This window comes from Papio anubis, chromosome 13 (genome assembly GCF_008728515.1).
Source record: "Papio anubis isolate 15944 chromosome 13, Panubis1.0, whole genome shotgun sequence".
Classification (NCBI taxonomy): Eukaryota; Metazoa; Chordata; class Mammalia; order Primates; family Cercopithecidae; genus Papio; species Papio anubis.
In genome coordinates this window covers 50,546,246-50,573,856 of record NC_044988.1, presented here as the reverse complement: position 1 = coordinate 50,573,856, position 27,611 = coordinate 50,546,246, and the positions used below count along the sequence as shown (strand labels likewise).

The 27,611-nt window shown below is 40.1% G+C and overlaps 2 protein-coding genes and 1 pseudogene across 2 annotated transcripts in view; 1 reads left to right on the top strand and 2 right to left on the bottom strand.

Moving 5' to 3' along the window:
- LOC101013172 overlaps nt 1-13,259 on the bottom strand; it is an 83,522-nt gene extending 70,263 nt beyond the window's left edge. The window contains exons 1-2 of the mRNA XM_017949371.1: nt 13,245-13,259; nt 12,853-13,205 (exon numbers count right to left, since the gene is read on the bottom strand). Of these exons, the coding sequence (XP_017804860.1) occupies nt 12,853-13,205; nt 13,245-13,259 (368 nt within the window). The remainder of the gene's footprint in view (nt 1-12,852; nt 13,206-13,244) is intronic.
- LOC103878292 lies at nt 8,873-12,846 on the bottom strand (annotated as a pseudogene).
- On the top strand, nt 13,062-19,482 carry CDKN2B (cyclin dependent kinase inhibitor 2B). Its single transcript, XM_003911649.4, has 2 exons — nt 13,062-13,586; nt 16,152-19,482. The coding sequence occupies exons 1-2, from the start codon at nt 13,431-13,433 to the stop codon at nt 16,410-16,412; spliced, it is 417 nt and encodes a 138-aa protein (XP_003911698.1). The 5' UTR covers nt 13,062-13,430; the 3' UTR covers nt 16,413-19,482.
- The last annotated feature ends 8,129 nt before the right edge of the window (nt 19,483-27,611 follow it).

Here is a 27,611-nt window from a genome sequence, read left to right as displayed (position 1 = left end):
AGAAAAAAAGAATAAAAATGAATAAACAAAACCTCCTAGAAATATTGTATAGAGACCACATCTACAACTCATTGGTGTACCTGAAAAAGATGGAAGATAGTGTAACCAACTTGGAAAACATATTTTAAGATATCATCTATGAGAACTCCCCCATCCTAGCCAGAGAGGCCAACATTCAAGTTCAGGAAATGCAGAAAACCCCAGTAAGATACTCCATAATAAGATCATCCCCAAGACACATAATCATCATATTCTCTAAGGTCAAAATGAAAGAACAAATGTTAAACGCAGCCAGAGAAAAGCCAGGTCACAAAGGGAACCCCATCAGACTAACAGCAGACCTCTCAGCTGAAACCCTACAAGCCAGAAGTGATTGGAGGCCAATATTCAACGTTTTTAAAGACAAGAAACTCCAACCCAGAATTTTGTATCTGGCCAAACTAAGTTTCATAAGTGAAGGAAAAATAAGATCCTTTGCAGACAAGCAAATGCTGAAGGAATTAGTTACCACCAGACCTACCTTACAAGAGCTCCTGAAGGAAGCACTAAATATGGAAAGGAAAGACCATTACCAGTCACTATGAAAACACACTGAAGTGCATAAATCAGTAACACTATAAAGCAACCACAAAAACAAGTCTGCAAAACAACCAGCTAGCATCATGATGACAGGATCATAACCTTAAATGTAAATGGGCTAAATGCACCAATTAGAAGATAGAGTGGCAAGTTGAATAAAGAGCCAAGACACATTGGAATGCTGTCTTCAAGAGCTCCATCTCACATGCAATGAGATAGCCTCAAAATAAAAGGTTGGAGAAAAATATATCAAGCAAATGGAAATCAGCAAAAAGCAGGGTTCCAATCCTAGTTTCTGACAAAACAGACGTTAAACCAACAAGAACAAAAGAGACAAAGAAGGGCATTACATAATGGTAAAGGGTTCAATTCAATGAGAAAAATTAACTATCCTAAATATATATGCACACAACACAGGAACACCCAGATTCATAATCATGTTCTTAGAGACCTTCAAAGAGACTTAGACTCCCACAGAATAATAGTGGGAGACTTTAACACCCCAGTGACAATATTAGACAGATCACCAAGACAGAAAATTAACAAAGATGTTCAGGACCTGAACTCAACACTGGATCAAATGAACCTGATAGATATATACAAAACTCTCCAGTGAAAAACAAGAGAATATACATTCTTTTCGTTACCACATGGCACATATTCTAAAATTGATCACATAATTGGAAGTAAAACACTCCTCAGCAAATGCAAAAGAACTGAAATCATAACAGTCTCCCAGACCACAGCACAATCAAATTACAGATCAATACTAAGAAATTCACTCAAAACCATACAATTACATGGAAAGTAAAATGCCTGCTCCTGAATGACTTTTGGGTAAACAATTAAATTAAGGTAGAAATCAAGAAGTTATTTGAAACTAATGAGAACAAAAGATGCAACATACCAGAATCTCTGGGACAAAGTTAAGGCAGTGTTAAGAGGGAAATTTCTAGCACTAAATGCCTGCCCACATCAAAAGGTTAGAATGATCTCAAGTTAGCAACCTAGCATCACAACTAAAGAACTAGAGAACCAAGAGCAAACAAATCCCAAAGCTAGCAAAAGACAGGAGATAACCAAAATCAGAACTGAACTGAAGGAGATAGAGACACAAAAACAATTCAAAAGATCTACAAATCCAGGAGTTAGTTTTGTGAAAAAAATAATAAAAATAGATATACCACTAGCTAGATGAATAAAGTAGGAAAGAGAGAAGATTCAAATAAACACAATCAGAAATGACAAGGGGGATATTACCACTGGCCCCACGGATATACAAACAACAATCAGGAAATATCATGAACACCTCTACGCACATAAACTAGAATATCTAGAAGAAATTGACAAATTCCTGGAAACTATACCCTCCAAAGACTAAACCAGGGAGAAATCGAATCACTGAACAGACCAATAAGAAGCTCTGAAACTGAGGCAGTAATTAATAGCCTACCAACCAAAAAAACCCCAGGACCACAGGTATTCACAGCTGAATTCTACCAGATGTATAAGGAAGAACTGGCACCATTCCTACTGAACTATTTCAAAAAAATGAGGAGGAGGGACTCCTCCCTAATTTATTCTATGAGGCCAGTATCATCCTTATACTGAAACCTAACAGAGATACAACAAAAAAAGAATACTTCAAGCCAATATCCTTGATGAACACTGATGCAAAAACCCTCAACAAAATACTGGCAAACTGAATCCAGCAACACCTGAAAAATCTTATCCACCACAATCAAGTAGGTTTTATCCCTGAGATGCAAAATTGACTCAGTATATGCAAATCAATGTATATGATTCATCACATAAACAGAACTAAAACAAAAACCACATGATTACTTCAATAGATGCAGAAAAGGCCCTCAATAAAGTTCAACGTCCATTCATGTTAAAAAACTTTTAATAAACTAGGTATTGAAGGAACATACCTCAAAATAATAAGAGCCATCTATGACAAGCCCACAGCCAACATCATACTGAATGGGCAAGAGCTGGAAGCATTCCCCTTGAAAACTGGCACAAGACAAGGATGCCCTCTGTCACCACTTCTATTCAACATAGCATTGAATATTCTGGCCAGAGCAATCAGGCAAGAGAAAGAAATAAAGGGCATCCAAATAGGAAGAGAGGAAGTCAGACTATCTTTGTTTGCAGATCACATGATCCTACATCTAGAAGACCCCATTGTCTCAGCCCAAAAGCTTCTTAAGCTGATAAACAACTTCAGCAAAGTCTCAGGATACAAAATCAATATGCAAAAATTACTAGCATTGCAATGCGCTAACAACAGTCAAGCCCAGAGCCAAATTAGGAGCAAATCCCCATTCAAAATTGCCAGAAAAAGAATAAAATGCCTAGGAATACAGCTAACCAGGAAGTGAAAAATCTCTACAAGGAGAACTATAAACTACTGCTCAAGGAAATCAGAGATAACATAAACAAATGGAAAAGCATTCCATGCTCATGTATAGGAAGAAACAGTATTGTGAAAATGACCATATTGGCCAAAGCAATTTATAGAGTCAATGCTATACCTACAAAACTACCATTGAACCTTTTCATAGAACTAGAAAAAACTATTTTAAAATTCATATGGAACCAAAAAAGAGCCCTAATTGTCCAAGGTAATCCTAAGCAGAAAGAACAAAGCTGGAGGCATCACATTACCTGACTTCAAACTATACTACAGGGCTACAGCAACCAAAACAACATGGCACTGGTAAAAATAAATAAATAAATAAATATAAATAAATTTTAAAAATTAAAAAAAAAAACAGACACAGACTAATGGAACACAATAGAGAACCCAGAAATAAGACCACACACCTCCAACTATCTGATCTTCAACAAACCTGACAAAAACAAGCAATGGAGAACAGATTCCCTATTCAATAAATGGTGCTGAGATAACTGGCTAGCTATATACAGAAGATTAAATCTGGACCCCTTCCTTACACATATACAAAAATTAACTCAAGATAGAGTAAAGACTTAAATGTAAAACCCAAAACTATCAAAACCCTGGAAGACAATCTAGGGAATACCATTCAGAATATAGGCAGAGGCAAAGATTTCATGAGGAAGACACAACGAACAATCGCATCAAAAGCAAAAATTGACAAATGGAATTTAATTAAACTAAAAATCTTCTGCACAGTAAGAGAAATTATCAACAGAGTAAACAGACAACCTACAGAATGGGAGAAAAATTGTTTAAACTATGCATGTGACAAAGGTCTAATATCTAGCATCTATAAAGACCTTAAATTTATAAGAATAAAACACCCATAGTAAAAAATAGGCAAAGGACAGGAACAGACACTGTTCAAAAGAAGACATACATGTGGCTAACAATCATAGGAAGAAAAGCTCAACATCACTGATCATTAGAAAAATGCAAATCAAAACCACAATGATATACTACCTCACATAAGTCAGAATGGCTATTATTAAAAAGTCAAAAAAATAACAGATGCTGTTAGTGGAGAAAAAGGAACACTTAGACACTCTTGAGTGTAAATTGGTTCAACCATTGTGGAGGATGGTGTGATGATTCCTCAAAGACCTAAAGACAGAAATACCATTCAACCCAGCAATCCCATTACTGGGTATATACCCAAAGGAATATAAATCACTCTATTATGAAGACACTTGTATGTGTATATTCATTGCAATAGTATTCACAATAGCCAAAAAAATTGAATCAACATAAATGCCATCAATAATAGACTGGATAAAGAAAATGTGGTACATATACACCATGGAATACTATGCAGTCATAAAAAAAGAATAAGAGCATGTCTTTTTGCAGGGACATGGATGGAGCTGGAAGCCATTATCCTTAGCAAACTAATGCAGGAACAGAAAACCAAATACCACATGTTCTCACTTATAAGTGGGAGATAAATGATGAGAACACATGGACACACAGAGGGGAACAACACACACTGGGGCCTATTGGAAGGTGTAAGGTGGGAGAAGGGATAACATCAGGAAAAATAACTAATGAGTACTAGGCTTAATACCTGGGTGATGAAACAATCTGTGCAACAAAGTCCCATGACAGAAGTTTAACCTACGTAACAAACCTGCACATGTACCCCTGAACTTAAAATAAAAGTTAATAAAAAAGGGTTTGAAATTAATTCCTAGGATTAAATATTATTGCTTATACTCTACTATTCTTTTTCTGAAAAAAATAAATCTTTGTTCTTTATTCAAATGTCTGCTCATTTTCTATACTCAAATATCTGCATTTCAGTATAAAGAAAATTGCATTACTATATCTGTTAGTGTGAATTAGTCTAAATTAGGGATACACACTCCTCCCTGAGCTCTAGACCACTCTCTCTAACTTCCATTGGATATCTGCACCTTGATATATCGTTCACCATGTCTCAAGTTCAGTTTTGCTGAACCTGAACTCATAATCTTCACCTTAAACTACATTCTTATCCAGCATTCCCTATCTTGATGGCTATGATCACCAACCTCTCTCATTGTAAAAATCTGCCTAACACCTTCCCTTCCCTCATCTTCCATCTCCAGTTCATTGCTAAGCGCTGCTGATGTTATTCTTCAAATATGTCTTAAAGCAGTCTACTTCTCTCCATCTTGGCTTAGGCACTTTAGTCCAAGCTACCATAACACATCCTCTGAAATACTGGCTCACAGAATCCACTCTTGCCTCTCCCCCAAACCATTCTCCAAAATGCATTCCAAGTATTTTTTAAATTTAACTGAAAATCTGATCACATCAAGTGTCTTCATAAACACATCAATGGCTTCTCCTTAAGATAAAGACAAAAGTCCTTAACATGGCCTATACAACTCTACAACATTTTTCCATGCTTATTTCTCAGCTAGCTACAATATTTTCCTCCATCCCTATGCTCCAGTCACAATTCCTTCAATGTGTCCATGTTTTATCCCACCTCAGAGCTTGCCACATGCAGTTTCTTCTGACTCACATGCCCTTCCTTGGAAAGACTGCCTGTCTTTTGATTAGCTAATTTTCTATAATACTGCAGACCTCAACTCAAATATCTCGAGTCCTTCAACTACCAGACCAGATCAGCTCTCTCACTATCCATTTACATAGCATCCAGGATTTTTATTTCATGGCACTTACCATGTTTTGAAATTAATACTCTCTGAATTGTTTATCACCTGTACCTAGAATATAGTGTATGATGTTTATTGGGAGGCTCAATATTTTGAGTGGATGAGTAAATATATTACAGATAGCTAATTATTTAAGATTTCATGTTCACATTATTGCTAAAAATGTAGATGAAGTAAAAGTAGATTGAAATAGGAGGATATAAACATGTTGGTGTTCTTTACATCACATACATGGATTATGTTTTTGTTTGTTTGTTTTTAGATGAAGTCTTGCTCTGTCACCCAGGCTGGAGTGCAGTGGCCTGATCTTGGCTCACTGCAACCTCTGCCTCCCAGGTTCAAGCAATTCTCCTCCCTCAGCCTCCTGAATAGCTGGGATTACAGGCGTCCATCACCAAGCCCAGCTAATTTTTGTGTTTTTAGTAGAGACAGGGTTTCACCATGTTGGCCAGGTTGGTCTGAACGGCTGACCTCAGGTGATCCGCTCGCCTCGGCCTCCCAAAGTGCTGGGATTACAGGCGTGAGCCACCATGCCCGGCCCATGGCATATGTTATCAGTAATATGTAAGTATGGCTTCAGTCAAGGCAAGGAAGTTGAAAGTAACAATAAAAAAAAAAGTCATCAGGATCCAAAGCTGTGGGAAAAACTCAACTTCTGCCTCCTGGGTTCAAGCAATTCTCCTGCCTCGGCCTCCTGGGTAGCTGGGATTACAGCTGCCTGCCCCCACCCCCAGCTAATGTTTGTATTTTTAGTAGAGACGGGGTTTCACCATGTTGGTCAGACTGGTCTCAAACTCCTGACCTCAGGTGATCCACCTGCCTCAGCCTCCCAAAGTGCTGGGATTACAGGCATGAGATACTTTTAGAAAATGTTTTCATCTAACTCAATACCTCACTATCCGTCCTGATATTCTATCTATAATAGCAACAGTTGTGAAATGCACTAGATTCTAACATTAACACTAGATCCATTAAAAGTAGACCAGAAGAGAGTCTGGATACAGAAATTTCACAAATAATTATTGGCTGCCATCAACATATGTAACTCAAGCATAAAGTTGTTTCAGCAGTAGCTTAAGTTTGGTTACTAATGCAACACCTCTTTGCATGCAACGGCCTATTAAATCATCTTCAACTTTAAAAGGTTCCCTTTGTTTTTAAACGCTTATAATAAACAAATATATATCAATACCTTGGCAGAATTCATTAACTTAATAACTTCAATATGTTGTTCATACAAAAATTTCTGGCAAATAAGAACTGTACATTACTGATGTGACAACGTACACAACCCAATGTTGACATAATTTTGCAAAATGGGATCTCTGCTGTAACTGAACTATATATAACTTTATTCAAGAATGAATTTCAATGATAGGACAAAACTTGATAAAATGAAGAAATAAACTATTCTATGCCAGAGTTCAGTAAACCCCGTGTATACACCTGAAAAAGCTCAAACTTGCCTAGCACATAGAGTCCGAATTCAGTTGGGTTTGTGTGAAAGGGGTAGGCTGAGCCCTAAAAAAGAAGTGGATAACCCATATAGGCAGACTTCCTTATTTTATTTACTTTTTTCTGCTTCAGCCTCCTGAGTAGCTGGGACTACAGGCATGTGCCACCACGCCCAGCTAATTTTGTTTGTTTTTAGTAGAGACAGGGTTTCACCATATTGGCCAGGCTGTTCTTGAACTCCTGACGTTGTGATCTGCCCTCCTCGGCCTCCCAAAGTGCTGGGATTACAGGTGTGAGCCACCGCGCCTGGCTGACTTCCTTATTTTAAATGCCATTTCCCACTAAAAATAAAACCAGCAATTCTTTGAAAAATAGTTAATATTATATATAGGACTGGAAGTGTATAAGATAAAACTGGAATAGATTGTCATATCAGAAATCAAAGATTTTGTCAAAGACTAATAGTTCCATGTCAAAAAGATTCAGAAATCAATTTGCAGAGGCTCCCACTGGCCAAAGACAGAGCTTGATCATCAACAGGAGTAATAACTATAATGGGTTGAAACACAACAATTATGTTTAAATCTATAGGTTTATAGTAATGTTAAAATCATTAGTCACCTTTGAAAGATGCTAGAGACTCAACTCATTATTTTGAAAATTTATAAATGCATTTCAAAATCTAGTGGCTTATCCTGTTTTTCTTACATATGCCTGAAGGCAATCAAGTAGATAATGAAGAGAACTTTCTATATAGAAATATTCCAGGCCAGGTACAGTGGTTTATGTCTGTAATCCCAACAGTTTGGGAGGCTGAAGCAGGAGGATTACTTGAGCCCAGGAGTTTGAGACCAGCCTGCACAAAAAAGCAAGACCCTCGTCTCTACAAAAAATTTAAAAATTAGCCAGGTGGTGTGTGCCTGTAGTACTAGCTATTGGGGAAGCTGAGGTGGGAGAATCACTTGATCCTGGGAGTTGCAAGTTACAGTGAGCTATGATCACACCACTGCACTCCAGCCTGGGTGACTGCACGAGACTCTGTCTCAAATAATAATAAATAAATAAATAGAAAATTTAAAAAGACATTCCAGCTCGTAAATGAAGGGATAGTAAAATTAGAATATCACCATTTTACCACCCCCAAGAAAATAATAAGCTATGAAATAATTATCCATGGCTGCTAGAATCATAGAAAGAGACAACCATATTATGTGTCTCTTGGTGAAAGTACATAACACCACTTATTAAATACTTTTGCCCAAATAGCAAACCTGAATCACATACAGACTCTAGGCCTAAATAATAAAATATGATAAATACAAATGACAAAGAAAAATGTTAAGTGTCATTATAAAGAAGCATTTAGTAAAATACAAGCTTTAGAAAACTACAGATAAAGCTGATTTCCGCAATAGATAAATTGAAAGAAAAAAAAAGGAAAAAAGAGGGAAACTGTAGATTAAAGGAAACAAGAGGCCAGCTGCAGTGGTTCACGCTTGTAATCCACCACTTTGGGAGGCTGAGGTGAAAGAACTGTGTGAGCCCAGGAGTTCGAGACCAGCCTGGGCCAGAAGGCAAGACTTCATCTCTACAAAAAAGTAAAAATATTAGCCAGTCACGGTGGCCAACACCTGTAGTCCCAGATACTCTGGAGGCTGAGGCAGGAGGATCCCTTAAGCCCAGCAGTTCGAGGCAGCAGTGACCCTTGCTCACATTACTGCACTCCAGCCTGGTCGACAAGGTAAAATCTGTCCCTTATTAAGAAAAAGAGACAGAGAGATACAAGAGACTGGTAGCTATTTCAACCAATTTCAATGTCCTAGCCTTATTTTAATCCTTATTCAAATGAATAAATTATTAATAACAGTTTTAAAAGAAATGAAAAGTAAAATGTGTAAAAATTAAGATGCTGTTGTTATGGGTAAATTCTGTCACCTCAAAATTCTTATGTTAAAGTCCTAACTCCAATACCTCACAATTTGACTGTATTTGGAAATAGAGCCCTTAAAGTGACTAAGTTAAATAAGGCCACTGGGGTGGGCCCTAATCCAATCTGACTGGTGTCCTCAAAAGAGGAGGAAATTTGGACACACAGAAGAGATCCAGGGGCATGTGTGCACAGAGGGATGACTATGTGAAGAGGCAGTAGCAGGATGGCCATCTGCAAGTCAAGAAGAGAGGCCTCAGGAGAAGTTAAAACTCTGAGAAAATAAATATTTGTTGTTTAAGCTACTCAGTCTGTGGTATTTTGTTATGGCAGCCCTAGCAAACTAATACAGATGCTAAAATAAAGAACAAGTCCACCATTTAATTAATCTTGAAAAACACATGGGAATACAGAAGTGGATATACTGTGGATCATGGGGCAATAAATTCCAACTCATAAAATGGAGAAAATCAAACCTCCTGATGGGAAGGTGTGTCATAAAAAATTTGAAAAAGCCCCAAAAGAGACTATGAATTTTCTTCTCTTCTCACTTATAAACACTATCTTAGACCTAACCATATGCAAAAGTGTGCATAAATGAGGGCAAGGTTAGGTTGCTGTTTCTCTTGGCCAGTCAACTAGTTCTATTCATACATTTTTTTTCTAGTCAATGAAAGGGACACTTTATTAAGGCTCCAGGGCCATGGGGCCTGGGCAGGAGGCTGCCCTCCGAGGAAGGAAGAGCTTTATTTGACCTTCTTGGGGCACAGGCTGTTAGTGTGGCCACACTTCTTGCGGCAGTTGACAGCACAGGGGTGCAGGCGAGCATAGCACTTGTGGCAGATCATCTTGTTGCAGCTGTATTTCTAGGTGAGCTGGCAGAGGGAAGACTCAGTAATGCCACCTTGCAGGTGCAGAACCAGGTGCACGGTGGACTGTTTTTGGATGTTGTAGTCTGAGAGAGTGCAGCCATCCTCCAGCTGTTTGCCAGCAAATATCAGACGCTGCTGGTCAGGTGGGATACCCTCTTTGTCTTGAATTTTGGCTTTGAAATTCTCAGTGGTGTAACTGGGCTCGACCTCAAGGATGATGGTCTTGCCCGTGAGGGTCTCCACAAAGAGCTGCATATCTGCGTCTGCAGCTCAGCCACCTTGTTGAGGAAAAAGAGGATGGCGGATCTATTCATACTTTTATAGCAAGGTCATATACAGACAATTTCACCAACTAGAATATAAAAATATTATTACTAGTGATCTGAGTTATGTGCAACATTGGAATGGATACTAATCATTCCCTTCCACTGACCTCCAAAATTCCATGCCAATTTGCCATTAACTTTCTCTTTCTTCTCATTATAAATTATGCACCTTATTAAAAGACATGACTCTGACAATTCCAAGTTTCAGCTGCCCACTATGTTCCCATTCACTTCACCTTTTAAATGTGTTTAAAGCATTAACAACAGATTGTGTTTCACCCTAGAGACAGCTGGGTTTCAAAGAGAGGAAGAGAGGTAGAATGTTTCATAATCTCACTCTATTGTCCAAGACAAATGTGCTATTGTATTACATGTGAAATGTCATCTTTGAAGTCTGTTAAGGGTGTGCTGTGAAGTGAGCCATCTGGAAAACACAGTGTAGACTGAAAAATAATTATAAGCCAGTTTATTACATTTTTCCAGTTAAGCCTACCATGACAGCTGCTAAAAACACACTATGTAGTATAAAGGATAAAAGACTCTGAAGTCGCACAAGTTATACCCACCTCCAACCATGATTAGCTAGTATACAAGTCACTCAACTTCTCTGATCCTTTAGGGTTGTCTGTAAAATTGAAATATGGACACATGCCACAGAGGAGTTCTATGAGTGTTAAATGAAACAACAGTTGTAAAGCACTTGGTACAGAGTACACAATAAGTTTGATTTCTCTTCTCTTCTTCTAAATATAGACTATATAATATTCTTTATACAGAGAATATTAGATAAAATCCAATCATATTTGAAAACCAGGTTGAGCAGGTTGGTTTTTCAAAGAAATCCATTGAGCTCCCATAATGTTCTTTCTACTTGATGGGAGAAAAGGGGCTTTGGAAGATCAAGTGTGAAGCTTTAGAATTCTGTCTGGAGCTGGTCAGGACCACCCAGGCATGAGTATAAGCAAAGCGCTGTCCGTGGTGCTAGTAAGCGCGAATGCCCCCGGCAACATTCTCCCTACCCAAGGTTGTTTTGCATTCAGTCAACTTGCTTCGCAAAGCTCACACGTCTGCTTCGTGGAATATTCTCAGTCATTCTACTTACTCATTGATTCTTTCCCTATCACCATTCTTTATGTCCCCCTCAAAGAAAAACATCATCTTCCCTTTCCTTATCAACTCCAAACAGTTTTCATTTTTCAGAGACATTTACTACCTAAGAAAATGGCTCAGGAATTGGCTCAGACTATCTTGTCCTAACTTTTTTGATAGGTTTCAGAGAAACTCAAAGGTCAAAGCAAAAGCGTAACAGTAAAAGGTAAAGAAATTAAGAACCCGAAGACTAGGAAATGGTGGTTGGATGGGAAAGAGAAAGAAGTTGTTACTAATGCTACCCGGTTCCCTTCGCTGTCCAGGTGGATTTCAGCTCTGTTGAGGCTCTGTCAGTAGATTTTCAGCCCTAACCACCACTTCCATGGGCCCCATTGTCTTTAAAATAAAGAGCTTTTTAAAATTCTACAGGAATTTGGGGTAATGAGGAGTCAGAGCTAAGGTTTCCAAAAAAAAAAAAAACCACATGTGAAGACTCTCATTTTGCAATAAGCAAGCAATTGCCCTCCTGTTAAGACTTTTTCTTCCTCAGCACTCCGAACCAAAATGATTCTGTAAATAAAAATTGTTCACTTTTAGGAGAGGTCCACTTATGTAGTTCCTCACCAAAGTTTTTAGGCAACAAATCCGTAACTTGTGGTTCTCTTCCTATCCAATGTAGCATCCGCTGAAATGTTTTAAATATTTAAAGTAATAAATGTTGATTCAAACTCACCCAGGAAGATTAGAAAGAAAATAAAAGCACTTGGCATTTAAATCTTCAGAAGAGAATTTAATGACAGGTTCAGCCTGTTTAATGACAAGCCCAGCACCACACCCCTCTCTGATGTTTCATTATTACTGCATAAATTTCCTTTATTACTCATGATAAATAAAAATAAAATACTTGACAAAGTGGGTTTAAATAGGTAAGAGTGCAAAGATTTACTGTGCAAATATGATGAAACTGGGATCTCAGATTCTTAAAGCACAATTTTTTTTTGTCTTGTGTGCTAGGTTGCCACTCTCAATCTCGAACTAGTTTTCTCTCTCTCTCTCTCTCTCTCTTTTAAGGGTTGTATCCATAATGCAAACATGGAAAGAATTAAAAAGCACATGCAAAACATGATTCTCGGGATTTTTCTCTATTTTTATGGTTGACAAATTCAAATAGAAAGACACATCCAAGAGAAAACCGCTAAGGTTGACACAAGATATGAAACTTGTGAAGTTCAAGTACTGCCTAGGGATGAATTCAACTTGTATGACAGGTGCAGAGCTGTCGCTCTCAGACATCTTAAGAAAGACAGAGTTATTTTCAATGCCTTTCTCTCGGCCACAAGGGAGCCACTAACGTCTCCACAGTGAAACCAACTGGCATAAGGCTGAAGGAACAGAAATCCTCTGCTCCGCCTACTGGGGATTAGGAGCTGAGGGTAGTGGGTCAACATTCCCAAAATATTAGCCTTGGCTTTACCAGACATCCAGCGAGCAGTCCAGCCGGCATTCCTGGTGGCTCCCTGGCCCAGTCTCTGGCGCATGCGTCTCAGCACCTTTGGGCAGGCTTCCCCTCCCTCGTGACGCGTCGGCCGGGGCCTGGCCTCCCGGCGAGCACAGCGGACAGGGGGCGGAGCCTAAGGGGGTGGGGAGAGGCCGGCCCCTTGGCCCAGCTGAAAACGGAATTCTTTGCCGGCTGGCTCCCCACTCTGCCAGAGCGAGGCGGGGTAGTGAGGACTCCGCGACGCGTCCGCACCCTGCGGCCAGAGCCGCTTTGAGCTCGGCTGCGGCCGCACTAGGCGCTTTTCCCCAGAAGCAATCCAGGAGCGCCCGCTAGTTCTTGAGCGCCAGGAAAAGCCCGGAGCTAACTACCGGCGGCTCGACCATTGCACGGGGCCCCAAGCCGCAGAAGGACGGCGGGAGGGTAATGAAGCTGAGCCCAGCTCTTCTAGGAAGGAGAGAGTGCGCCGGAGCAGCGTGGGAAAGAAGGGAGGAGTGTCGTTAAGTTTACGGCCAACGGTGGATTATCCGGGCCTCTGCGCGTCTGGGGACTGCGGAATGCGCGAGGAGAACAAGGGCATGCCCAGTGGAGGCGGCAGCGATGAGGGCCTGACCAGCGCCGCGGCGCGGGGACTAGTGGAGAAGGTGCGACAGCTCCTGGAAGCCGGCGCGGATCCCAACGGAGTCAACCGCTTCGGGAGGCGCGCGATCCAGGTAGCTGGGGCCCCAGGGCCTCGCCGGCAGGGGGCGCGCGAACGCGGGGCGCGGCCTCGGCGGGTCGGGGCTGGAATCAAGGTCGCCGATGTAGACTTGTATAGCAGTCTCCCTTGGCCGGAGGTGTGCAGCCCAGGCGTAAAACAGGCTTTTATCCAGCAAAAATTCTAAAGAGAGACATTGAAAAATCCACTGTTTAAGCTTTTTTAGTGGTTTTTGTTCTGCCCTCTCATCATCAGAGATGCAAGGAATAGATTGAATTGGGGAGAAAAGGCGAAAAGGAAAGGTTATTTAGGGAGGACGATTATCTTGTCTGTTTGCTTTCAACGATAAAGATAAGTAAACTATAAGTTACACATTCTGGATTGGATTTAAGGAATTCTACAAAATCATAGTACATGGAAAAAAATCAGTGTAAACTTTTAAGCTACTATATGAAATCTGTTGTATTGTTTTCTCATAGAGGCTAATTGAATTCAAAGGAATGAAACCGGAATCCTCAGCCACAGCACTTAGTTCCTTTTATGTTAGCAGTGTCTTATGAGTGATGCATAAGAGAAAAAATATATAGTTCTATAGGTTTCTCATTCTTTAATTATCATACTCAGTGCCCAGATTACAAAAATATTCCTGCAGCAACTGTTAGGTCCTTTTTGAATGGCAAAGGATCTTCATAAATAATGCATCCTTATCTTCATCGTTAAAATACACTTATTCAATGTTTACGAATCCTGCTTTAATTAGTACTGATATTTTTCATTTATTTTACAATCTAGGACAATGCTTTTGTACTTTACTGTTGGCTATTGGCCATATTCAGTATTCACCTCACTATCACCCTCCAAAACTAAGCTAATATTAAGGGATCTTGTTAATAGTGTAGATTTTAAAGAAGTGTTCATTTCTTTTGAATTCTTAGAATAGTGGTATAACAAATAAGGGATTTTTAAAGGAGCAAAACTATTGTAAAGTGCTTCTTAAAAACTTAAAATTCTATTAATAATTATAAAAACAAGTTATATATGTAATTCACCATTTTCTGAAATACTAAGAACAGCTATTTTCCCCTCTTTTTTCTATGTAAACTATCCTTACATCACTAGTAGATATAACTTATGGTTTTCAAGAGATGAAATGAACATTTCTAATATTAATGAAACAAGCTGACAAAACATGAGAAGTATACTGCCTTTCAATTAAATGGTATATTTTAAAGTACATAAACCCATAACAAATAACTCAATTTTAGACATTTGTTACCAAAAATTGTCTTATAATTAACTTAAAATATGACAGCAAATGTTTTCATAATGTTCATGTTCACAAAGGGCTGCTACAGGATTACTCCTGCAAAACATCATTTTTTTCTAAGTTATGCATCATCCTGATTGCTAACATCCAAGCTCTATTTATTTATTTATTTATTTATTTATTTATTTATTTGAGACGAGGCCTCACTTTGTCAGCCAGGCTGGAGTGCACTGGTGTGATCTCAGCTCACTGCAACCTCTGCTTTCAGGGTGCAAGTGATTCTCCTGCCTCAGCCTCCTGAGTTGCTGGGACTTCAGGCACGCCCCACCATGCCCAGCTTATTTATTTATTTATTTATTGTAGTACAGACGGGATTTCACCATATTGGCCAGGCTGGTCTCGAACTCCTGACCTCAGGTGATCTGCCCACTTTGGCCTCCCAAAGTGCTGGAATTACAAGCATAAGCCACTGTGCCTGGCCCAAGCTCTTTTTATATAGCAAAATATTTACTGTTTAACGTTTTTAAATCTTAGCTATTATAAAATCCTGTAGTATATATAGTTAGTTTTATGAAATATTACACTCTAAAATAAAAATGATGAACTGTTCATTAAGGAAAAATCATTTATTCTTGTAATTTTATAAGATTTTGCATGATTTAATTTACTTTTCCCTTCTAATCTCCAACTTTGGCTCAAATTATCACAGTACAATCCAGTTATGAGCACAGACACATGACAAACAAAAGCCTTCCACACGGGATTTGCTATGAGAACTAAATAAATTTTTAAAAGAAAGGAAGGAAAAAGAAACTTAATTGTTTATTTTCTCCCCTAAACCATTACTCCCAACTTCTAACAAACAGTAGTTGAGTACCTAATAAACATTTTTGGACCTGGATTATGGAGGAGGGGTCAGGAAGGCAAATAATTTAAAACTTTAAAAGCCAAATAAATTTAACTCTGCCCATAAATCACTTAACAAAATAGATTCCCATGTTCCGATGGAAATCAAGATTTGTTTTTCCACAATGACGATCATCACTTTACCATCAACTTTCTTGTCTCTACACGTTTAGAGAATAAAATGGCATTTAATTTGTACTGAGTGGAGTATAACCTGAAGGTGGGGTGGGAAAGCGGATTGCATCAGCAAATGAAGAAACACCAGACACCAGAGACCTGAACACCTCTGCACTGGGTGAATACTTCACAAATAGGTGTTTCTTTAAATGGCTCCACCTGCCTTGCCCCGGCCGGCATCTCCCATACCTGCCCCCACCCTGGCTCTGACCACTCTGCTCTCTCTGGCAGGTCATGATGATGGGCAGCGCCCGCGTGGCGGAGCTGCTGCTGCTCCACGGCGCAGAGCCCAACTGCGCTGACCCCGCCACTCTCACCCGACCGGTGCATGACGCTGCCCGGGAGGGCTTCCTGGACACGCTGGTGGTGCTGCACCGGGCTGGGGCGCGGCTGGACGTGCGCGATGCCTGGGGTCGTCTGCCCGTGGACCTGGCCGAGGAGCGGGGCCACCGTGACGTTGCAGGGTACCTGCGCGCGGCCACGGGGGACTGACGCCAGGTTCCCCAGCCGCCCGGTTCCCCAGCTGCCCACAACGACTTTATTTTCTTCCCCAATTTCCCACCCCCACCCACCTAATTCGATGAAGGCTGCCAACGGGGAGTGGCGGAAAGCCTGTAAGCCTACAAGCCTGTCTGAGACTCGCAGGAAGGAGGAGCCGACCGGGAATAACCTTCCATACATTTTTTTCTTTGTCTGGATCTGGCCCTCGATACTCACCATGAAGCCAAACACAGAGACGCAGATTTCCAGGGATATTTAGGAGTGTGTGACGTTCCAGAGGTTTTTCTGAGGGAAAGTGCATATGAAATCCTTGACCGGCCCTGGTGGCTACGGAAGAATCTTCCGATGGAATGACTCCAGCGCCTAGCGGGAGAAGGCAGTGATTGGCATTTGGGTGGGGGCAGTCGATGCGTTCACTCCACTGTCTGCTGAGGAGTTAAGGCGAACCCACAAGTTAGGCCCTAGAGGCAAACAGGAAAACCTGAAGACTGAGGACAAAGTGGACGAGGGCAGAGGTGGGCTTCAGTAAGTGCCCGGCGGCGCTTTAGTTTGTGTGCATGGCAAGTAACACGCGAAACGACACTCTCTGGAAGCCCTGGAGACCCGCGCCCAACTCCACCAGATAGTAGAGGGGTAAGAGAGGATGTGCAAGCCACGACAGATCCTAAAATCCCTGGATCACGACGCCGCAGAGCACCTTTGCAGAGGGTGCTGGCCTTTGCTCTAACTACACTGAGAGATTCCCGCGGCGTTCCGGAGGCAGACTCCACAGGATGAGGCGGTGGAATGGAGTGAAAGCAATTTTAACGGTTAACTGTAACGTTTTCTTTCATACACACACACACACATGCTAGGATGCGGAAATCGCCTTGTGACTTGCTGCTTTTTGATTTTGTGATATTTTGTACTTTTTAGTTGTTCAGCAACTGTCTTATTTAATGGGGAGATTTTAAGTAACATTATAACTGGTGGCTCTCAGTTAAAATGTGAGGAAGAACTACAGCTCTTAAATGTAGCAATGGCGCTGTAGCAAACTCAGTGCAAATGCCTAGATTGCTTTCTTCTTAACCTATTTATTTCTTTGTTAAATTTTTCTGATTGTTTCCTTTATAGAGTGTCTCAGGGTGCAGAGGTCAGACTAAGAAATATCCCAAATGTCTTTTAGAAGATAGATGCACGTATGCAGTAAATTGTCTTGGCATATTTCCCAAAAGATTGCTGAAAAAATAGATTGACTATAAAAACTTGAAAATATGTGATGGCTCATGGGATGTCCTACTATCTCCTGAACAATCTAAAGGTGCACTGCTTTGGGATTTAATTTCCAGGGTTGCTTTATCATTATATCATTGGAACTGATACTTCACTGCTTTCATAAAGAATTAACAGAGATTGAACTCCAAGAGGTGGGTAATTTGGTTTAAAAATATATGTTCATGGATTTACCACTAACTCCTGAGAAATGTTAAAGGTTCACAGGGGTTCCCTTCTCTCACATTTGTAATAATTGCTCAGAAGCAATACCAGCAATTCATAAAAACTGCTTACATATGCCACAGAAAATTAAACACAAAATTTATACATGTATTATGCTTCTAAATGCTCATTCCACTAGATACACATTTAAAAGATAAAAAAGGAACAGAAAAAAGTAATTTGAGAGTGGAGACTTATAAGAAGGAGTACATCTGAGTTGAATACACAAATCTTTACTTCTCTACCAATTCCTATTCCCAAAGTGAACATATTACTGGGGAAAGTTAGTTGAGAATCAGATCTTATATTATTGGGGAAAGGATATATTTATTGACACATAATCTGTACCAGGTATGCATTAAAATATATTTGTTCATTTAATACATAAACCTGAGAGGTATTGTTTCCCAGATGAGGACAATGAGGCAAAGAAATATCAAATAACTTGCCAAAGATCACAAGATATTCATTCCATGGGTGCACAAAGTAAGTGCATCTAGTTCCAAAGCTGATTATGGTTGTCTTGCTTTTCTTCCCATTGCACCAGCTTGTCCTCCAAAATCAATAATGATACACATGAAGATAACTTAAAAAAAAAAAAAAAAAGCAGAAATACACAGTGATCTCCCTTGTAAGTTCCTAAGGAGGCTTTTCTTTCTCTAACTTCTAGTGAATATAAACAGCTTGTTTGAAAACTATTTTAAAATGTCAACAATATGGAGAATACCCCCCCAAAAAAACACCTATAAGAACCCAAATGTTTGGAACAAAGATTATGGAACCTCCATTTTCAAACTGAAGCACAGAGACAGAAAATATATTTCTAGTTATCACTTAAGCACTCAATCATTAGAGGTTACAAGAATAATATTTTTAAAGTGACAGTATTTTACAATTACTAGAAAACATTCTATGTAAAGGAAGTCAGTTGATAATTTAAAATCTCCTGTTTGATTTATAAAATCCCTTAATTTGACCTCTATATCTTAAATTCCAAGACGTTTAGATTTGTTAGTTGCATTATACTGGGTCATGAAAAATTATCCCTTGAAATAGATATGAAACATGTTACTTCATTTCTAGTTTAAATAACTTGTGGAATCTTTCCTAATGACAACCTGATATTAAGGGAAACTAAAGAAAATGCTATTGTGGATCCCACAGTACTATATTACACTGCTTTTTAGTTTTGTTAGGTTTTTTTCTTGTGGGGGGCGGGTACAAACCTAAAACATTATTGGGTATCATTACCACATGGTTGTGTTGAAATAGTAACTTATCGATGCCATGTAAAAATTAATTCCATATTCGAAGCCACCTGGCAGACAGGTTTAGCTGTTTCATCAGCAGCCTAATATATACTGTTAAATTTGTTAAGGATTTCACTTTGAAGGATACATGCAAAAACATATAGTTACTATTTTCATGAGTCCTGCTTCTGGCTCCATTGTGGAATTACAGAAAATTAAATATACCTGTTAAGTTTGTATCTAAGTCTAAGACATTACCAAGGTTTATACAAATTCTACTGACATTTATTCCAAGAAGATCTGGAAAGTGAAATAAATTTATAAATTTAATAACATTCATTTGGCTTCATTTTTGTCTTTTTCACCTAAGTGGATTAATTTTTTAAAGGGTATTTTGCTATTAAATCAAAATTATGTAAAATTTCCTGTGCCTTAAATGGTTAAAATTAGTAATTTCATAACTAAGGAATGAAACAGTTTCAAGAGGAGAGCTCGAGACTGATAAAACCCCAAATGCCTCTAGGAAAATCTATACTTAGGAATACTTTCATATTTCATTTCCCTAGTATGGCAAACACAATATTGTGTCCAGGGCCAAATAATTTATAGTATGAAGCTAGGTAACTGACCTTCAGCAAATATATGCAAAAACTAATTTCATTTACACTTACATTGAGATTGCCTTCCCTTTTTTGAAAATATTAAAAACACACTGTGTGCATTGATATGTGATAAGTCAGTAGGGTTCTTTTTTTCTTTTTGCTGACTCTATAATTACTCCCTCAATTATTTTAAACAGTGAAAAATATACTCATTTTCTTTTTATGCTTTACCAGAGATGGATTTTTTTAATCATAGGGCATAATTTTTACAATGTTCAATACATTGCCACTCTATCAAAAGTGGAGCAAGTAGAACTAATGATATGCAAAACTTAGAGACGTTATCTGAAGAAGCACTCATGTGAATTCCCTTCTGCGGCAAATGTGAAAGCCAGTATCTTCTAAAGTACAGTGAAGTCTACCCTCATGTTTTATGTCAGCAACTAATCATAACCAAATTCTGACACGTTTACTGGATTTTCAGTATTAACAGAAACTAGTTATTTGATGAAAACTTGGAAAATAATGCTTAGGTTGGTGTAATTCACGGTGTTCAACTACTAAGCTACAAATAGATACCTAGATACACAATCACATATATATGAAAATAAGACAATTTTAATTTTAGAAATTACTTAAAGGAGCAACCGTTGAGCCTCAACACTTTCAGTATCTTCCTATTCTACTCATAACGACAGGAAAGGAAGAGGGAATGAAGAAAAGTGAAACTAGGACTTGACTGGAAGATAGAAGACCTAGATTCCCACATTGGTTCCTTAACTAATTCAATATATGAGTGCTAACTCATGTAACATCTCTACTACTATCCTTCATACCTGAAAAGTTTCTATAAAACTTTTCTCAATTTCAGCTATCCAAATGAAATTACTCCTTTCTTGCCTCTTAAATTCCCTACTCAGGAGATTTTAATGTCATTCCTTTTATGAGGAAAAAAATACTTCATTTTACAGAAACACAGTAACTTTCAAACATAGGCCCTATTAATTACATAATAAAAGAAAATTTGAACTAATACTAGTGCCACTAATTAATAATATGTAACTGGCACGGAGTGTACATTAAGCACATTAATTGTAAATTAATGTGTGGGTCAAAAAGCACCAAGCCTGACTTACTAATTTGCGGTGTGAACTAAATGTAAAACAAAGAGTTTGCTGGAAAAAGAACTAAGAACAATGTATTAAGATGACACGCTGACTACCTCACAGCTATTCACATTACACTAGAAGTTTACAAAGGACCCCAAACACCTACTAATCCACTTCCCACTCAGAAGCCCCTGGCATTAGACTTCCAGTAGGTATAAGGAGTCAGCTCTGGCACAGAAAATATTTTACAACAGAGTTCCACTCAAAACTTTAAGACCAATTACAGTAAATAAACCATGTCTTATTTTTTATATTTGGCCTCCTCCCCAAATGCATAATCTATCTATCATCTCATTATCAGTGCTCTGTATTATGATGTTGTTGGGGCTACTTCCTCTAAACCCTGTCTTATGTGACCTCTGGGTCTCCATTCCGTTTTAAACAAATTCCCATCTGCCTTCTATCTGTGCACAAATTCTTCTATCCCCTTAGCTAAAAACTTTTAGTCTTGGCTAAAAACTGGGTCTTCCTGATAATTCCATTCCACTTCTTTCTGCACCAGATAGTAGGTACTGAGCTATGGATAACAGAGTAGGAGTCAGGACCAAGAATGGGTTTCTGGTATTTAGGTAGCTCTCAATGTAATCCCAAACCAAATATGTAAGGATAATCCATTGTTCTTCAGTTTTCTCTTCTCTCTTAGTATAAATAAGATACTTGCATTTTTTCTTTCATTAAGCTGCAAGTACTGTTATTATTTGTTATTATATATTTTAGAATATAGTTATAAGCAATAATACATAAACATAAAAGAAGAAAGTTTATTCTGTTCACAAACCCACAGACAAGTCAGCAGATTTTTGTCAACACAGAGTTTTCTTCTGGAGGGTGACTGTTGGAAAGATGTATATGGCATGGCTCCTCATTCCATCTGAGTTCTGAGTTTCTAAGCTCTATCACTTTTCCTAGGGCACAGAGGTACCCTTTCGCCATTCTCGGAATCTCCTGCCCAAATGCCACCTATGATATTTTCTGAAAAACATTTGATCATCCTCCATTACTTGCTAATCTCTGGACTGCCTTTGATATTTAGATTTATCACAATAAGCCTATTCCAAAATTAGGAGTTTCTAATATGTTTAAATACCACCATAAACAGAAAGATTTAAGGTCGTCCCCTTTCTAGGGAAGCATAACACTTTATTACACATTTGCTCCAAGTGTTTCTTATGTCTGTAAGAATGGTGTTTGCCTCAGTAGTCATTTGAGGGCAACAAGTTTAAAACCCCTTCCATTTGAGAAAATTATTTCTCAACGCTGGCTCCATGTCAGAATCACCCATGGGGATGTTTTAACATTTAGACTTGCTGATCAGCTCCAGGTGTACAAAATTAGAATTTCTAATTTTAACCACTATTACAAATATTTAATTATCCTTCCAGAAATATAAGTACATATAATTGCAAACATCTCTCCCCCAGCACGTGTATTTGGAAAACATGAATGGGATCATACTATTCTGTCATTTGCTTTCTTTAATTAGCAATAGATCTTTGACAACTTCTGTTGTCAGTGCATATAGATGTACTTCATTATTTTTTATGGCTGCATGGTTTTGTATTTTATGAATGAGCCCTAACAAATAAATAAATAAATAAATAAAACAGTCTCCTCACAAGCATGTCAATTGTTTTTCTCTTTCTTGCACTTTGTTTGCTAATACACACAGCTATAAAGAAACATTTCTGCATACTTATACAAGTTGTCTGTAGCAATTTATATAGGAGTGAAATTGCTTTAGCTGAAGTTACACATCTAAATGTGTCTGTGGGTGTAAAATCTATCCATATATACATATGTATCCATACATAAAATACATATATACATAAGTATGTATATATGTGTACGTGTGTGTACATCTTCCCATACTTACAGATATGTGTGTACGTATGTGTATATAAACATATGTATTATATATGTTTCATACATGAGTTATAGGAATAGAATTGCTGAGTCGAAGGGTGTATATAAGTATATAGATATATACATAAACATATACATATGAACCATATATTATATAGTATGTATGTGTGTATATATTGCCATACATTATTTGTGTGTCTTTACATACTTAAAATAGTGGAATAGCTGAGTCAGAGGGTACAAATATACACATACAGTTTTGATAGATATTGTAATGCTGCCTTTCAAAACAATTATGCCAAGTTGTAATAGTAAGAGTGATTGTTTCCTGACAACTTTGTCAAAGTAGTCTTTTTTCTTTTTGCCACACTTGTGGTTATATGTCATTGTTTCTGTTTACATTTATTTATTGAGTAAGATTATCTTTTCATTTTTTTTACCATTTGCACATATTCTACTATAAACTATTATATCCTTTGCCCTTTTTAATTCAATTGTTGTTTTACTGGATTATGTATTTACTTATAGAGTCTAGTAATTAATCTTTTAACGTATATGATCAAATAATTGTTTTTTAATCTTGCTTATGGCATCTTTTTTCTTATGACTTTGGGATTTTGACTTTGAGCATGTGCAATGTTAGGAAAGTTTCTCATGAAATTTGGATAATCAAGAGTTACCTAAGGGATAAAGCTAGTGTCCTAGGACATTAAGTTGCGGGAGGAGGAGAACAAGACAAGGGATATTCACTAATATTTTTCTCTCCTATCTCCACCTATGGAATGAATTCATTGATCTAAAACAGCAAATTGTTTACCCCTGTTAAAAAAACTCAATTAACTCAGGTTATTAGGCCAATGGAAGAGAACCCCAAAAAGTTCCAATATTCAGTGATTCTGTCTGTGTAACTGACCCACAGATAACTCACTCCCTATCGACCCTGGTCTTTGGGACAACAAAAAGGGCACAAGGCTTGTAGCTCAAAGGCCTGCCTGATGATTCCAGCCCTGGCTCTTGCTGGCTGTGAAGTGTTCAAGATTTGAGCCTTTCTAGGCCTCATTCTTTTCACCTGTAAAACAGGAGTAATAATCCCAATTTTGAAAGGCCACTGTGAGGATAAAATAAGTAATATAAGTGAAAGTGAATGCTCGGTTCTTCATTATTAATTTTTTGAAGAGCACATAGCCAAAACTCACTCCAAATTCCAAAAGGATTTGGAATACCACATACCCATTGTTATGCTAGAGAGTCATCTTCATCATTGTATTTTGCTGAGACTAATATTAAACTTAAAATTCCCCTGCATACCGCAACTGAAAGAGAACAGTTATTGGGCAGCAGCAGTGGTGGAAACTAAGATGGAATTTCAATGTTCAAATTTTAACATTTACATTTTTTGAACAGAGAGCTTACTATGTAATTATCCTCTTATTCAGATGGCATTCCTCTGAAATAAGCAATTACCCTTATCTCTAGGTCTAGTTCCTGTGGAGAGAAAATGATTATACTTTGAGCTATATGGGTCCAATAAATAAAAACAGATCCCTCAATTTAAATTTGATCCTCAGAAAACTGAGGGTCAGAGAACCCCTCAGGCACGATGGGATAATATGATGGTTAATTTGGTATGTCAACTTGGCTAGGCTGTGGTACGCAGTGTTTTAGTCAAACACCAGTCTAAATATTGCTGTGGAGGTATTTTTTAGATGTGATTAACATTTAAGTCACTGGACTTTAAAAAGCAGATTATTCTCAATAATATGGGTGGTCCTCATCCAAGCAGTTGAAGAGCTTAAGAGAAATGACTGAGGTCCCTCAAGGAAGAAGAAATTCTGCCTCCAGATTGCCTTTGGATTCAAGACTTGCAACATCAGCTCTCCCCTGTGTCTCCAATTTGTCAACCCCCAACATCTTCTGAGATAATTCCTTAAAATAAGTATTTTCTCTCTCTCTCCCTTTCTCCCCCCCAACATATGTGTGTAGACATATAATGTATGTATACATAAAATTGTATACACACACAGAGTCATGTGCTGGATAACGATGCTTCAGTCAACCACAGTCACATATTGATGGTGTCCCATAAGATTATAATGGAGGTGAAAAATTCCTACCCCCTAGTGATGTCATAGCTGTCCTAAAGTTGTAGCACAACATACTACCTTTTCTGTGTTTAGGTATGTTTAGATATAAAACTATATTCTGTTACAATTATCTACAGTATTCAGTATAGTAACATGTTGTACAGGTTTGTAGCCTAGGAGCAATAGACCATACCATATAACCTAGATGTATAATAGACTATACCATCCAGGTTTGCATATGATGTTTGCACAACAATGAAATCGCCTAAACATACATGTCTGAGAATGTATCTCTGTTGTTAAGCAACCCCATGACTGTGTGTATATACATATACATATGTGTGGCACGCACACACACACGATTGGTTCTGTTTCTCTGGAGAACTGACTGATATAGATAGCGACTTCAAAAGATGTTTAATAAGTTGCCTTTTCTCCTTCCCCCATCATGCTTCATTGCAACAACTAGTTACATTGTCTAGGCCCAAGAAACTCTTCACCGCCCCCACTCCATTCCTCCAGTATCTTTAAATGACACTATGCTGGCATCCGACATCCTTTTTCTTCCAGGATGAACTAACCCTTTCTAAAGCGCCCTTTCTCTGTAGGACACAAAATCTAATGCCCTCCTACAGAGGCAGAGGCCGGGTGAAGGTGGTGGCAGGAGGGGAATGCTGTGGGCGTGGCATAGGTGCACAGGAAGACACATAGAAGGATCTGGTTCCCATGGAGCTAACATTCTACACAACAAAAAAGTAAACAAAGGAAAAAATCACGGTGGTATGAGGGTGCCTGGAAAGGGAAGCATTTCTGAGGAGGGGCTACTTCAGAAGAGACCTGAAGGAAAAAGAGCTAGATTTGTGAAGAGGGAGAAAGAGCAGTCATGCTAGACAGACAGGTGGCATGTGGCCCCAGCACAAAGCACGGTGTTGGGTAAATTCTAAGTGAACTCTATCTACCGGTGAGGTGCATTTGTAAATATCTAGATAGATATTTAGAGTGGCCACGTAAGAGTGATCACTAAATCTCCCTTTATCCAAACGGCCCCGTTTTGTCTTGGGTTTGGACAGAGGTCCGGCAGCAAAGTCAAGCGATGGGGCGGGGGATGGGGAAAGAGAAGTCTGCCGCTCCTCTAGGCTACCGCACCGACTTAAGTGGGTGGCTCCGCCAGTGCAGGCCTCACTTTCCTCCCCTGTAAGGTTGGGGGGCTTGACTTCTGATCTGTAAGGCCCTGTCGGCTCACGCTGTGGTTCCACTTCTTCAACTAGGCCACTAGGCCCAAGCGCATGAACAGGAAGCCACTGAGAAGCTGGCCACATTTCCAGGTTCCGGGAGCTGGGCCTAGTCCCATATCCTCTGGCACACACCCAGCCACTCAGGCCGCGGGTTTAGGACAGATCCAAGCAGACCGCAGACTCCGGGTCGGGGCACCGGGTCAGCGCGCCGGCCTGAAGGCGGCGTCCTGGGCTCGACTTCCCGCGCGCGGAGAGCCTGCGAGCCCGCGTCCGAGTTCCTGGCCGAGAGCCGAGCCTCGCTTAGACCGCGCTCAGGACCCGGCTCCTCCGCATTCTCGGGCTACTGTGTCCTCGACTCACCCCTCCTTTCTGCCGCTCCTTCCTTTCCTTGCCCTGCTTTTACTGTTCCCAGACAGGACCGCTTTTCCTGTGCCCCAGCTGGAAAGGAAGAAGGGAGACAGTCCAGAAAGGATCGGCGATGTGGAAGAAAAGGGGAGGAGGGGACACGGAGGGGGAGACAGGAGCGAGAGCCTACGCCTAGGAGTCAGGCGGCGGGATCAAGGGGTGTCGGGGTGTTTGGGCGCCTGAAAGAGCGTGGAGGCGGCTGCAGTCAACGGTCGCCAAGACAACCATTCTACGCGAGGACGCGGCGACAGGAGGAGAGCAGCCCGCAGGGGAGGAGAGCGCGGGGGGAAGAGGAAAGAGGAAGAAGCGCTCAGATGCTCTGCGCCTGTCGTGAAGGTTAAAACCGAAAATAAAAATGGGCTAGACACAAAGGACTCCGTTCTTGTCCCAGTCCGGCGCCCTTGGCGACCGAGCAGCTGGGAGGGGAAGGGGCGCCCGGACCCAGTTGGGACCCCCGGGTGCGACTCCACCTACCTAGTCCGGCGCCAGGCCGGGCCCGCAGCTCCCGCAGCGCCAGCGCCACGCCGTGTCCAGATGTCGCGTCGGAGGCGTGCAGCGGTTTCGTTTAATTTCGCTTGTTTTCCAAATCTAGAAGAGGAGCGGAGCGGCTTTTAGTTCAAAACTGACATTCAGCCTCCTGATTGGCGGAGAGAGCAATGAGATGACCTCGCTTTCCTTTCTTCCTTTTGCTTTTTTAAACAATCTAGTTCGAAGAATGGAAGACTTTCGACGAGGGGAGCTAGGAATAAAGCAAGGGGAATAGGGGAGCGGGGACGCGAGCAGCACCAGAACCCGCGGGAGCGCGGCTGTTCCTGGTAGGGCCGTGTCAGGTGACGGATGTAGCTAGGGGGCGAGCTGCCTGGAGTTGCGTTCCAGGCGTCCGGCCCCTGGGCCGTCACCGCGGGGCGCCCGCGCTGAGGGTGGGAAGATGGTGGTGGGGGTGGGGGCGCACACAGGGCGGGAAAGTGGCGGTAGGCGGGAGGGAGAGGAACGCGGGCCCCGAGCCGCCCGCGCGCGCGCCTCTCTACCGGCGCCTCCTGCAGCCCTTCCCGCGTGCGCAGGGCTCAGAGCAGTTCCGAGATCTTGGAGGTCCGGGTGGAAGTGGG